Here is a 13,686-nt window from a genome sequence, read left to right on the forward strand (position 1 = left end):
ACTTATGCATTCTCCACGGCAACGCCACTTGCCAACCAATCAGCATTCTTTTTACATACAGTATAAATTGTTGTTTTCCCCTTATATTGGTTTGTATACTTGTGAATGTGCTGATGAGTGTAAGTCAGTTTAGACATGTCTCTTTGTCAGCAAAACTCAAGTTCTGTACTACCAAACGACTATAGATAGGTTAAATGAGTGGGCAGAAATTCAACAGATGGACTATAATGTGGGAAGACGTGTACTTGTCCACTTTTGCAGGAAGAATAGAAAAACAGCATACTATTTAAATGGAGAGAGATTGCAAAACTTGGTGCTACAGAGGGATCTGGGTGTTCTGGTATCTGAGTCACTAAAAGTTAGAATGCAGGTACAGCAAGTGATTAGGAAGGCAAATGGAATATTGGCATTTGTTGCAAGAGGAATGGAATATAAAAGTAGGGAAGTTTTACTGCAGCTGTCCAGGGCCTTGTAGAGACCATATCTGGAGTACTGTGTGCGGTTTTGGTCTCCTTATTTCAAAAAAGATATAATCCTGTTAGAAGCAGTTCAGAGAAGGTTCATTTGACTCATTTCCTGGGCTAAAGGGCTTATCTCATGAGGAAAGATTGAACAGGTTGGGTAGTTTAGAAGAATGAGAGGTAATCTTATTGAAACATATAAGGTCCTGAGGGGACTTAAAAGGGTAGATACCGGGAGGAGTTTTCCATTTGTGAGGGAAGCTAGAACCAGGGGATATAATTTAAGACAGAGGTAAGGAGAATTTTTTTCTCTGAGGGTCATTAGTATGTGGAATTCTCTTCCCCAGAGATCAGTGCTTGTTTGCTGGTCATTGAATTTATTCAAGGCTGAATTAGACAGGTTTTTGATAGACAAGAGTGCCAAAGGTTATGAGGGCAGACAGGAAAGTGGAATTGAGACCACAACCAGATCAGCCATGATCTTATTGAATAGCCAAGCAGGCTCGAAGGGCGAAATATCCTACATCTGCTCCTAAGCAAGGACCCCATTATTGACCCCTGGGGAGCTCCACTACAAACCTTGTTGTGTGCCACTGTATCAAATGTCTTTTGGAAGTCATTTACACCACATCAACGGCCTTACCCTCATCAACCATCTCTGTTACCTTTTCAAAAAACCACAGCAAGTTTGTTAGATACAATCTTCCTTTAACAAATCCATGCTGACTCTTCAGAATAAATTCATTTTTTTCCATGTGACTATTAATTCTATCCCGTATAATTGTCTCTATAAGCTTCCCCACCACTGAAGTTAAACTGACTGGTGTGTAATTGCAGGGCAGATCTTTACAACTCTTTTTGCACAATGTTTGCAATTCTCCAGCACTTTCTCCAAATCCAGGGAACATTGAAAGATTATTGCCAGTGCCTCTGCAATTTCCACTCTCATTTCTGTCAATATTCTTGGATGCATCTCATCCGGTCTGGGTGCCTTATCAACATCTCTTCAACTGTCTGGTGATCATCTATTCCACCTGCCACAGACCCAGTCTAGCAACTATGTCATTTTGGACTTGGCCAGCTCGGTCAATAGTGGTGTTACTGAGCCACTCTTGGTGATGGACATTGAAGTCCCCCACCCAGAGTACATTCTGCACCCTTGCCACCCTTAGTGCTTCCTCCAAGTGATGTTCAACATGGAGGAGCACTGATTTATCAGCTGAGGAAGGGTGGTACATGGTTTCCTTGCCCATGTTTGGCTTGATGCCATGAGAGTTCATGGGGTCCAGAGACAATGTCTTCAACTCCCAGGGCGCTCCCTTCTGGCTGTATACCACTGTATATCACCCATGGCAGGATTTGAACCTGGGTCCCTAGAGCACTACCATGGGTCTCTGGATTGTTAGTCTAGTGACAATACCACTACGCCATCCCCTATGTAAGCTATTAGAGGTGGCAGGATAGGTGGAGGGAGCTGTTTCTAAAGCATATGGTTTTCTAGGCTTCATTAATAGGGGCATAGACTACAAGAGCAGGGAGATTATAATGAACTTACATAAGACACTGGTTAGACCTCAGCTGGAGTATTGTGTACAGTTCTGGGCGCCACACTATAGGAAGGATGTGAACGTATTGGAGAGAGTGCAGAGGAGGTTTATGAGAATGGGTCCACGGGTGAGAAACTTCAGTTATGAGGAAAGATTGGAGAAGTTGGGACTGTTTTCCTTGGAGAGGAGAAGGCTGAAAGGAGACTCGATAGAAGTTTTCAAAATTATGAGGGGCCTGGACAGAGTCTATATTAAGAAACTGTTCCCGCTCGTAAATGGATCAAGAACCAGAAGGGACAGTTTTAAAGTGTTTTGCAAAAGAAGCAAATGCGAGGTGAGAAAAAACGTTTTTCACACAGCGAGTAGTTAGGGTTTGGAATGCATTGCCTGGAAGTGTGGTGGAGGCAGGTTCCATTGAGGCATTCAAGAGGGCATTGGATGATTGTCTAAATAGAAACATTTTTCAAGATTTCCAGGGAAAGGCAGGAGATTGGCACTAAGTTAAAATGCTCAGAGAGCCAGTGCAGATACAATGGGCCGAATGGCCTCCTTCTACACCGTAACAATTCTGTGAAGTCCTATGTTCCCCTGTTCCTATGATGCTAGTGCAGTCCATATCCTGAAAATGAATAAGTATTGTCTCTGTACTTATTACTCCAGACATACTTCTTGGTCTTCATTTACTGTTGTGTTTATTATTGCACTCTGAAATGTTTTTGTCATTAAGTGATTTAAGAAAGTCTCAAAGAAATTACTACATATTTTGCAAGTCTTTTATTCATTCATGGGATGTGGGCAACGCTGGCTAGGTCAGCATTTATTACCCTCCCTAATTGCCCTTGAAGATGATATTGAGCTGCCTTCTTGAACTGTTACAGTGACCATGTGGTTCATGGACAATGCTCATCTGTTCATTGTTGTTAGTTACTCCCAACAGTGGACTTCACATCCCCTATGATACAGAGCATGCCTTTACTGCCCAAAATCTAATAAATTATAGAATGAGCCCAGGGTCGTAACATAGAATCCCTGTTACCAACATACAATTGTATGTGATGTAAACAGAATACAGTTTTCACTTGGAAAGAAGTGATGAATTTCAACTTCTTGCACAATGTGCTAGATAGACATTAATTTTCAATTTAGCTGAATTAAACTGATTGTGATTTACCCTGCTACAGGCTGCATTTCTCTTCCTGGAGTCTCTCTGTGTCTCAGGCTAGAGAAAGAGAGAATGAGCCCTGTTATTCCACTTTCTTCTGCACCAAAATATCTAAGCTGTCAAGTTACGACCTTTTATGAAATCTCAGGCCCTTGATATGAGAACTTGCACAGTCTGTTTAACTAAGACCCCTACTGTGGACATTGAATAAAAACAATTCTAGCCCAATAACTAGAATCAAACCTAATGAACTTGACTGCCTAAAACCTAATAAAACTTGGAAAAGTAGGGGCTGATATCTGACAGCCTTGTATCCCATAAAGGATTTATTTGATCACATGAGTGCAAATTGCTATGGAAAATACTCAATAGCTCTGATTGTTCCCATTTAGTTAGATAACCTGGTGACTGTATGGTAAGTAAACCTTTATTTTTGTTGAAGTGCTTTTAAAATATTGTGTTTGTGAAAAATCCAGACTCAACTTTTTCTACTTGTAATAAAATAAAAAAATAAGTAAAATTCATGAGCTTTCAAGCTAATTTTTAAAGGATATGTTTCCACGTGTGGTGCATAATTTATTCTTACTGCATTCACAGTTTGAGGAAGCAAACAGTACTGCACTGCAAAATGCAAAGAAGGAACTTGAGTGCTATCGTAAAGAGGTGAATGAGCTAAAATTGAAAGTAAGTACCTTGTCAGGTGCCATTTCTGTTGTGTGTCCATTTTGTTTCATTGAGGTTACTGCTGCATGGCTCCAACCCTCCGCACTTGGAATGTCTGGGTTCATGTAAACATGTGCAAATTTTTACCCATAATTTATTGATAGATACATTGTCATCCTGGTGGCCTAATGAATCCTCTCTTAATCTTTTGAACATTGTTTACTAATATGTATGTCTGCCTAGTGTCAACCGCAACTCACTTGATAAATCTTGTCTCTGAGTCAGACATTTGTGACTGCAAAAATTTACACATAATCTAGGCTGAGACTCCAGTGCAGTACTGAGGGAGTGCTACACTGCAGGTTTTGGATGAGACTTTAAACCAAACCCCCTCTTACCCCTCAGGACATGAAAGATCTCATGGCACTATTCAAAGAAGAGCAGGGCAGCTTGCCCCCAGTCTTGGCCAATATTTATCCCTTCAAGAATGGAAGTTCTTTCTTCATTAGTTGTATTACGTTTTTAAAGTAATCACTCTTTATATTTTGCTGCATCTTTCCATGAAGAACTAATTCATGTCAGTTCCACAGGCAGTAAGTGGCAGCAAACTATTTTACTGTGAACAGCATCAGAGCCTGACCTTGTCATCACCTGAGCACATAACTAGGTAGCTATAACCCTTGACTGATTTCCTCCTTCTCGGTCTGAGGTATTGGGCTGAATTTCCAGGTCTCGCCTGGGCAGAAATGGATGCAGGTGGGCTTCAAAAATACAGCAATTGATGGGTGGGGTGTTGGAGGGCAGCTTTCACAATTGCAAAGAACAGCAGCCTGGTAATCCTGTCTGATTTATGACAAAGACAAAATAAGATGGTTTAAGAACTTATTAAAGCGAATGTTGTGATTTTCATTTGGGTGCACAGGCTGCACCCACTGTCTGAAGCAGATCAGCTGAATGAAGGTGGATATGCATTGGGGAGCCAGTCGATGCTCTCCTAGGGAATTAGCTGGGCCGCCTAAAAAGTGAATGGAACAGAGGAGGCACCACTCCACTGGGGCGACTGATGCCATTGGCGCAACACAGGTGGCAGAGAGAGTGGGCAGTAAGCACTCGGGCATTACAAGGGTTGGCATCATCCAAGCATCACTGGGGAGAAAGTGCAGGGTCAAGGCAAGTTGGGGAGCCACATGGAAGGCTGCAGCTGCCAATAGGAAAGTGGTGGGGTGGAGGGCAGAGTACTACTCACAGATGTTGGACCCAATGGCGGATTGGAACATCTAACAGGCTAATGGATTTCTGGGTTCTCAGCCAAGCCTTATTATATATTCTCGGCTGAGATCCTAGACATCCATTAGAGTTCTAAAACACCTCAGCCACAGAAAAAACATTGCTTGATTGACAGCTCTGAATCTCTGATCTATGGTGTCAATTTCATAACGTTTATTTACACAAGATAAAAATGTTTGAAGTGCTTGCAGTTTCAGTCATTGATATTTTAAAGGGTCTGGATGATTGACACCTTTTGGGCTCTAGTAAAAAAGAGCTTTTTAGGAAATTGGAATGTTAGTAATGAGTGCCTGATTTTAACACACCCAAAGTCACTACAGATTCATTGGTTCAGTACAGTGTATAGTGAGTGAATGGGCTTGGCCTGGGGGAAGAGAGCCATAGGGATGTTTGGGGGGCATACATTGGCATGGCAGCATGAGGGGCCATAGGGATTGTTTGGGGAGGCATACCTTGGCATTGGGGGCACAAGGGCTCATAGGGAATGTTTGGGGGGTCACACCTTGGCATAGGGTGATGAGAAGGACCTTTTGAACTTACATTTCAAAAGATCGCCTCATGCATACTATGGTTCACGACACCTCTGAGGTGCTGTAAACCACAACACTTTGCAAACCTGGCTCAACTCCATGATATTTGCAGCCAACTAGAACATGCCTCAATGGAGCCAACCAAGGCAGGAGTGCAGGGCTCAGGCTTGCGACCTGAACCAGCCACGCCCTTAAAAGGCATTCCTGAAAATCGGAAACCCCAGGAATGGATCAGGAATCCCAGAATTGGGTTCCAGCCACCATTTTTAAAGGGCTCCCGAGTCATCCCGATGCAGCAAAAGATCCAGCATCATAATTTCACATGTAGCAATGACATGAATTTCCAGTTTATTTGTTCCTAGTGGTATTAGTCATGGGAACAGGAGTTCCTTGAGCCTTTTCTGCCATTAATTTAAATTTTGGCTGATTTGTATCTTAACTCCATCTACCTGCCTTGGTTCTGTTATCTAAATAAAATCTATCAATCTCAGTTTTAATATTTTTAGCTGACCCCAGTCATTGCCTGGCACTTGTAGTTTTCAGCTCCTGTTCGAATGTAAAACATTTCCATTAATGTAATCCTCCAGGATTGATTTCCTGACTCTGGGCAAGTCATGAGTCATTTTTTATCATTCATTCATTTTAAATCATTCAAGGGATATGGGTATTGCTGGCTAGGCCAGCATTTATTGCCCATCTCTAATTTTACAGGGCTGACAAGAATTTTCTTGACATTCTGTAAAAACATATTGTGCCAAATTGCCAGATAGTCCTGCATCTCAGGAAAGCACAATCTCACAAAAGCATACCTAAAAGGCCCAGGTTATTTTCTAATCTTTTGACTTCATGTTCAGAATTTTTCAAGGAGGAGAGATTAAAGCTGTTGCTGGACAAAATCAGCAAGTGCATCATTTCAATATTTTATAACGATTCAAATTCCTTGCTTCATTTGGGGACTCTTATTGAAATTATATATAGAACTTTGTAGTGGCAACTCTGTCATGCTCTCCCCTTCTTGTACCTATGCTATCCTCTGAGGTATAGCTATCCTAGAGAAAACTATCTAGAAATTCCTCCTTCTCCCTAATGTATTACATAATATTTACTGAGTGTCTCTAACTCACGTTCCACATTTCCAGCATAAGTGGCAATCCAGGAGAATCCCACTGTCCACAATCTCCCACAAACTGCAATCTGTGCAGTAACTATTATTTATGTATTAGTCAGCGGTAGAATAACTTAATATCCAGACAATATTTTTACATGGATTTTAGCTTGATTTCAAATTAATCAGTAATTGTAACAACAACTTATACACTGCCTTTAATGTAATAACGTCACAAGGCGCATCACAGGAGGGTTATAAAACAAAGTATGCCACCAGCCTACATAAGGAGGTATTAGGCCAAATGACCAAAATCTTGATCAAGTGTCTATAAGTAGGTAAGCAAGGTAGAGAAGCAGAGAAGTGTAGGAAAGGTATTCCAAAGTTTAGGACCACCAATGGTGGAGCAGTTAAAATCTGAGGCACACAAGAGGCCAGAATTAGAGGAGCACAGATGTCTGAGAGCTGTGGAGATGGAGGAGATTACAGAGATAGAGGCGAGACCATGAAGGGATTTGAAAACAAGGATAAGAATTTTAAAATCAAGGCATTGTTGACTGGGAGCCAGTGTAAGTCAGTGAGCACAGGGGTGATAGGAAAACAGGACTTGGTGCGAGTTCGGACACAGACACCACAGCATTGGATGACCAAGTTACTGGAAAGTAGAACGTGGGAGATTAGCCAGGAATGCATTGGAGAAGTCAAGTTTAGAGGTAACAAAAGCATGGATGAGGATATTTATTTATTTACTTATTTAACTAAGATGATAGATTTGAGTAAGTATAAAATCTTTCTGGTTCTGCTGCTCCTCCCTCTGCACCATGTTCACTTTTACAGATTTTTCCCTACATTTGTTTTAGGCACTCTAGCCATGTTTTTAAATGTGCCAGTTCTCCCACAGAGAACTGCCTCTGCTGTGGTCTATTTAAATGCTCCGATTCTTCCCAATGCTGTGCCTCAGCTGCACTCTATTCAAACCTTTTGGTTCTCTTGTAATGTTCTGCAGATCTTTTGAGTGATGACTGTCTTTCAGGACACTGAGAGATCACAGGATAGATGGTCTTGGTTTAACATCTCCAAAAGAAACAGCTCTGACAATGCAGCATTTCAGCAGCACTGTGCTAAAGTGTTAGCCCAAATTGATCTGAATTCTTTAGTCTATGGGGGAGAAATTCATATGTTGATATCATTGAAGAAAACCATGCAAGCCACACCATCTGCGGTTCTCAGCCATGCCTGCCCTGATGCATTGAGGTAAATCTGAATTTCTCCCCATAACTTTTTGTTGGCAGCTACTAAGCTGACACATAAGTACTCGTTTCTTTTCATCATAAGACCATAAAACATAGGAGCAGAAATTAGGCCATTCGGCCCATCGAGTCTGCTCCGCCATTCAATCATGGCTGATAAGTTTCTCAACCCCATTCTCCCACCTCCTCCCCGTAACCTTTGATCCGCTTACCAATCAAGAACCTATCTATCTCCGTCTTAAATACACTCAATGACCTGGCCTCCACAGCCTTCTGTGGCAATGAATTCCATAGATTCACCACTCTCTGGCCAAAGAAGTTTCTCCTCAACTCTGTTCTAAAAGGTCTTCCCTTTACTCTGAGGCTGTGCCCTCGGGTCCTAGTCTTTCCTACTAACGGAAACATCTTCCCCATGTCCACTCTATCCAGGCCTTTCAGTATTCAGATCCCCCCTCATCCTTCTAAACTCCATCGAGTATAGACCCAGAGTCCTCAAACATTCCTCATATGTTAAGCCTTTCATTCCTGGGATCGTTCTCGTAAACCTCCTCTGGATCCTCTCCAGGGCCAGCACATCCTTCCTGAGATACGGGGCCCAAAATTGCTCACAATATTCTAAATGTGGTCTGACCAGAGCCATATAAAGCCTCAGCAGCACATCCCTGCTTTTATATTCTAGTCCTCTTGAAATAAATGCCAACATTGCATTTGCCTTCCTAACTGTCGACTCAACCTGCAAGTTAACCTTAAGAGAATCTTGGACTAGGACTCCCAAGTCCCTTTGCACTCCAGATTTCTGAATTCTCTCCCCATTTAGAAAATAGTCTATGCCTCTATTCTGCCCTCCAAAGTGCATGACCTCACACTTCCCCACGTTATATTCCATCTGCCACTTCTTTGCCCATTCTCCTAACCTGTCCAAATCCTTCTGCAGCCTCCCCACCTCCTCAATACTACCTGTCCCTCCACCTACCTTTGTATCATCTGCAAACTTAGCCAGGATGTCCTCAGTTCCTTCATCTAGATCATTAATGTATAAAGTGAAAAGTTGTGGTCCCAACACTGACCTCCACTAGTCACCGGCCGCCATCCTGAGAAGGACCCCCTTATCCCCACTCTCTGCCTCCTGCCAGACAGCCAATCTTCTATCCATGCTATTATCTTGCCTCTAACACCATGAGTTCTTATCTTACTGAGCAGTTTCCTGTGCGCATCTTGTCAAAGGCCTTCTAGAAGTCCAAGTAGATAACATCCCTTGGCTCTCCTTTGTCTAACCTACTCGTTACCTCCTCAAAGAATTCTAACAGATTTGTCAGGCATGACCTCCCTTGATGAAACCATGCTGACTTTGCCCGATTTTACCATGCACTTACAAGTATTCTGAAATCTCATCCTTAATAATGGACTCTAAAATCTTACCAACGACCGAGGTCAGGCTAATCAGCCTGTAATTTCCCGTCTTTTGCCTCAATCCCTTCTTAAACAGGGGGGGTTACATTAGCGATTTTCCAGTCCTCTGGGACCCTCCCTGACTCCAGTGATTCCTGAAAGATCGCCATTAACGCCTCCAATATGTCTTCAGCTATCTCCTTCAGAACTCTGGGGTGTAATCCATCTGGTCCAGGTGATTTATCCACCTTCAGACCTTTCTGTTTTCCTAGCACCTTCTCCTTGGTAATGGCCACCATACTCACCTCTGCCCCCCCGACTCTCTTGAACTTTGGGGATGTTACTCGTGTCTTCCACTGTGAAGACTGACACAAAGTACCTATTCAGTTCCTCCGCCATTTCTTTGTTCCCCACTACTACTACTCCAGCATCATTTTCCAGCGGCCCAATGTCCACTTTTGCCGCTCTCTCTTACCCTTTATATATCTAAAAAAAACTCTTGCAATCTTCTTTTATATTACTAGCTAGTTTACCTTCATATTTAATCTTCTCCCTCCTTATTTCTTTTTTAGTTGTCCTCTGTTGGTCTTTGTAGGCTTCCCAATCCCCTGGTTTCCCACTGCTCTTCGCCGCATTGTATGCATTCTCTTTAGCTTTTATGCTGTCCCTGACTTCCCTTGTCAGCCATGGTTGCCTTGTCCTCCCTTTAGTATGCTTCTTCTTCCTAGGGATGAATTTTTGCTGTCTCTCCCAAATTACTCCCAGAAACTCCTGCCATTGCTGTTCTACTGTCTTTCCTGCTAGGCTCATCTCCCAGTCAATTATGGCCAGCTCCTCCCTCATGCCTCTGTAGTTGCCTTTATTCAACTGTAATACCGTTACATCTGATCCCAGCTTTTTCCTCTCAAATTGCAGGGTAAATTCTATCATATTATTGTCACTTCCTCCTAAGGGTTTCTTCACCTTAAGTTCCCTTATCAAATCTGCCTCATTACACATCACTAAATCTAGAATTGCTTGTTCCCTAGAGGGCTCCACCACAAGCTGCTCCAAAAAGCCATCTCGTAGATATTCCACAAATTCCTTTTCCTGGGATCCACTGCCAACCTGATTTTCCCAGTCTACCTGCATATTGAAATCCCACATGATCAATGTAACCTTGCCTTTCTTACATGCCTTTTCTATCTCCTGGTGTATCTTATGCCCCACACCCTGACTACTGTTCGGAGGCCTGTACATAACTCCCATTATGGTTTTTTTACCTTTGCGGTTCCTCAACTCTACCCACACAGATTCTACATCATCTGACCCTACATCATTTCTTGCTATCGATTTAATTTCATTTCTTACTAACAAAGCAACCCCACCCCCTCTGCCAACCTGCCTATCTTTTCGATTGGATGTATATCCTTGGATATTTAGCTCATAGTCCTGATCCCCTTGCAGCCATGTCTCCATGATGCCCACCACATCATACCTGCCAATTTCAATCTGCGCCACAAGCTCAGTTACCTTATTTCGTATACTGCGTGCATTCAGATATAACACCTTCAGTCCTGTTTTTCCCGTCCCCTTTCTCATTGTCGTCCCTTTATCTGATGTGCTTGAAGTTAGATCCCTAGCCCTTTCCAAACACTCTGTCTTATTTAGTGTTCTGGAGACTTTAATAGCCTCTCCTGGGCTCTCCTTTCTTTTCAGTTTTTTCATAATTTTCCATGAAGTTGAATCCACCCCTCCACATGCTAACCTGCTGCTTTGTTTCCCATTAGTCATACTTCTTGGAATTTTACCCTCTCTCCCCCCCCCCGCCACCCCCACACACTTTCTAGTTTAAAATCCTGTTGACCGCCTTTTCACTAGAACATTGGTCCCAGATCTGTTCAGTTGGAGACCATCCCAATGGTACAAATCCCTCCTGTTCCAATACTGATGCCAGTGTCCCACGAAATGGAACCCCTCTTTCCTGCACCACTCCTTTAGCCACGTGTTTACTTCCTTTATTCTGGCGTCCCTATGCCAATTTGCACGTGGCTCGGGTAGTAATCCGGAGATTATAACCCTTGAGGACCTGTTCTTTAATTTATGATCAATATCATTGACATTCAGTTAACAAACCTGTTTAGCGAAACTAATGTCATAGTTTTTGCCATGGTATTTGGTTAGATATAATAAGCATAGCTATTCTAATATATGTAATGCATCCATAACTGGTGTATTTGAAATCACTATTTCTCAAAAGGATGAATTAATGAAGAACTCACTGTTAGAAAAGGACAAAGATATATACAGACAAAAAGAATGCAGTAAAGTACTGGAAAAAAGGATTGTCCGTCACTCAAGTGAATATCAGGAACTATTAAATATGAAGACACAGCTTGAGCAAGAGATTGCTGCTTACAAAAACTTACTGGGTCAAGTGGAAAAGAAAGCAAGGTTAGTATTGATATTTCCTAGATCTGCTAAAGACATCAACTGGACTTCATTTGTGGCTTTTTAAAATAATTGTTTTCTTATGAAATAGTGAGAGTAAATGGTTCCTGTGGTGTGAAACAGGAGATGAGAGTGACAGCCTTTAAGATGAAGGCAGTACATTACTGAGCATGGAACCAAGAAGCTCTGAAGTCAATGGGGATTAGGGGAAATCCCTTACAGCAGCTGGCACAAAGAAAAATGTGGTTGTTAGTGGCCAATCATCTCAATTCCAGGATATGGCTCCAAGAACTCAGAGCAGCAACTTGGCTCCAACCATCTTTCGCTGTTTCATCAATGGCCTCCGCTTCATCATAAGGTCAGAAGTGGTAGCCATTCACTGATGATTGCACAATGTTCAGCTCCATTCACAATTCCTCAGCTGATGAAACAGTCCATGCACATATCTAGCAAGATTGAGAAAATGTCCAGATTTGAGCTGATAACATGGCAAGGAACATTTATGCCACACTAGTGCCAAGCAATGACCATGCCCTACGACATCTTAGTCACCTTCCAATTGCATTAATTGGCATTACCATCACAGAATCCCTCATAATCAACATCCTGGGGTTGCCATTACCTAGAAAGAAACTCAATTAGAGCATCCATATAAATACTGAGGCATAGAGAGCAGGTCAAAGACTGGGAATTCCGCAGCAAGTGATTCACCCCCTAACTTCTAGAAGGTGCAAATTAGTAGTGTGATAGAAAACTGTTCATTTGCCTGGATGGATGCAGCTCCAGCAACACTCAAGAAGCTCAGTAATATCCAGAATAAAGCAATCTACTTGTTCAACACCTCGTCCACTAGCTTCGATATCCGAACCCTCCACCATCAAAGCATTTTGGCAGCAGTTTGCAGTAGCTACAGGACACACCACCAACTCACCAAGGATTCTTTGACACCAATTCCCAAACCTCCAATGCTTGGAAGTCTAAAGGCAGCACTGCATGGGAATACTGTCACCTCAAAGTTCCATTCTAAGTGATACATCATCCTAGCATAGGCATAAATCACTTTTTTCAAAATCCTGGATCTCACTACCTAACTGCATTGTTGAAACACCTCCACCACATGGACTGCAGCTGTTTAAGAACGCCCACCGTCTGTTAAAGGAAAGTCGTGCCTAACTAACTTGCTGGAGTTTTTCGGAGAGTTTACAGAGATGGTCGATGAGGGCAAGGCCGTTGATGTGGTGCATACGGACTTGCAAAAGGCGTTCAATACAGTGCCATACAACAGACTTGTGAGGAGAGTTATAGGTCATGGAATAAAAAGGACAGTAGCAACACGGATTCAAAATTGGCTGAGGGATAGGAAACAGAATATTGGCTAATAGGTATTTTTCAGGCTGGAAGAAGGTTTGTTGTGGAGTTCCCCTGGGGTCAGTATTGGGACCCTTGCTTTTCCTAACGTGTATAAATGACCTAGATCTTGGTGTGTAGAGGACGATTTCAAAGTTTGCAGACGACACAAAACTTGGGAGAATTGTAAACTGTGAGGAGGATAGTGTAGAATTTCAAAAGGACATTGACACATTGGTGGAATGGGCAGATAGGTGGCAGATGAAGTTCAATGCGGAGAAATGTGAAGTGATATACTTTGGTACAAAGAACATGGAGAGACAGTATATAAAATAAAAGATTCTAAACTAAATAAACTATTCTAAAGGGTGTGCAGGAGCAGAGAGACCTGGGTGTATATGTACATAAGTCATTAAAGGTGGCAGGACAGGTAGAGAGAGCTGTTTTTAAAGCATAAAGTATTCTAGGCTTCGTTAACAGGGACATAAAGTACAAGAGCAGGGAGGTTATGATAA

The 13,686-nt window shown here is 42.3% G+C and overlaps 1 protein-coding gene across 1 annotated transcript in view; it reads left to right on the top strand.

Moving 5' to 3' along the window:
• LOC121285069 (desmin-like) overlaps positions 1-13,686 on the top strand; it is a 150,888-nt gene that overhangs the window by 91,424 nt on the left and 45,778 nt on the right. The window contains exons 5-6 of the mRNA XM_041201193.1: positions 3,768-3,854; positions 11,634-11,827. Of these exons, the coding sequence (XP_041057127.1) occupies positions 3,768-3,854; positions 11,634-11,827 (281 nt within the window). The remainder of the gene's footprint in view (positions 1-3,767; positions 3,855-11,633; positions 11,828-13,686) is intronic.

This window comes from Carcharodon carcharias, chromosome 12 (assembly GCF_017639515.1).
Source record: "Carcharodon carcharias isolate sCarCar2 chromosome 12, sCarCar2.pri, whole genome shotgun sequence".
Taxonomy (NCBI): Eukaryota; Metazoa; Chordata; class Chondrichthyes; order Lamniformes; family Lamnidae; genus Carcharodon; species Carcharodon carcharias.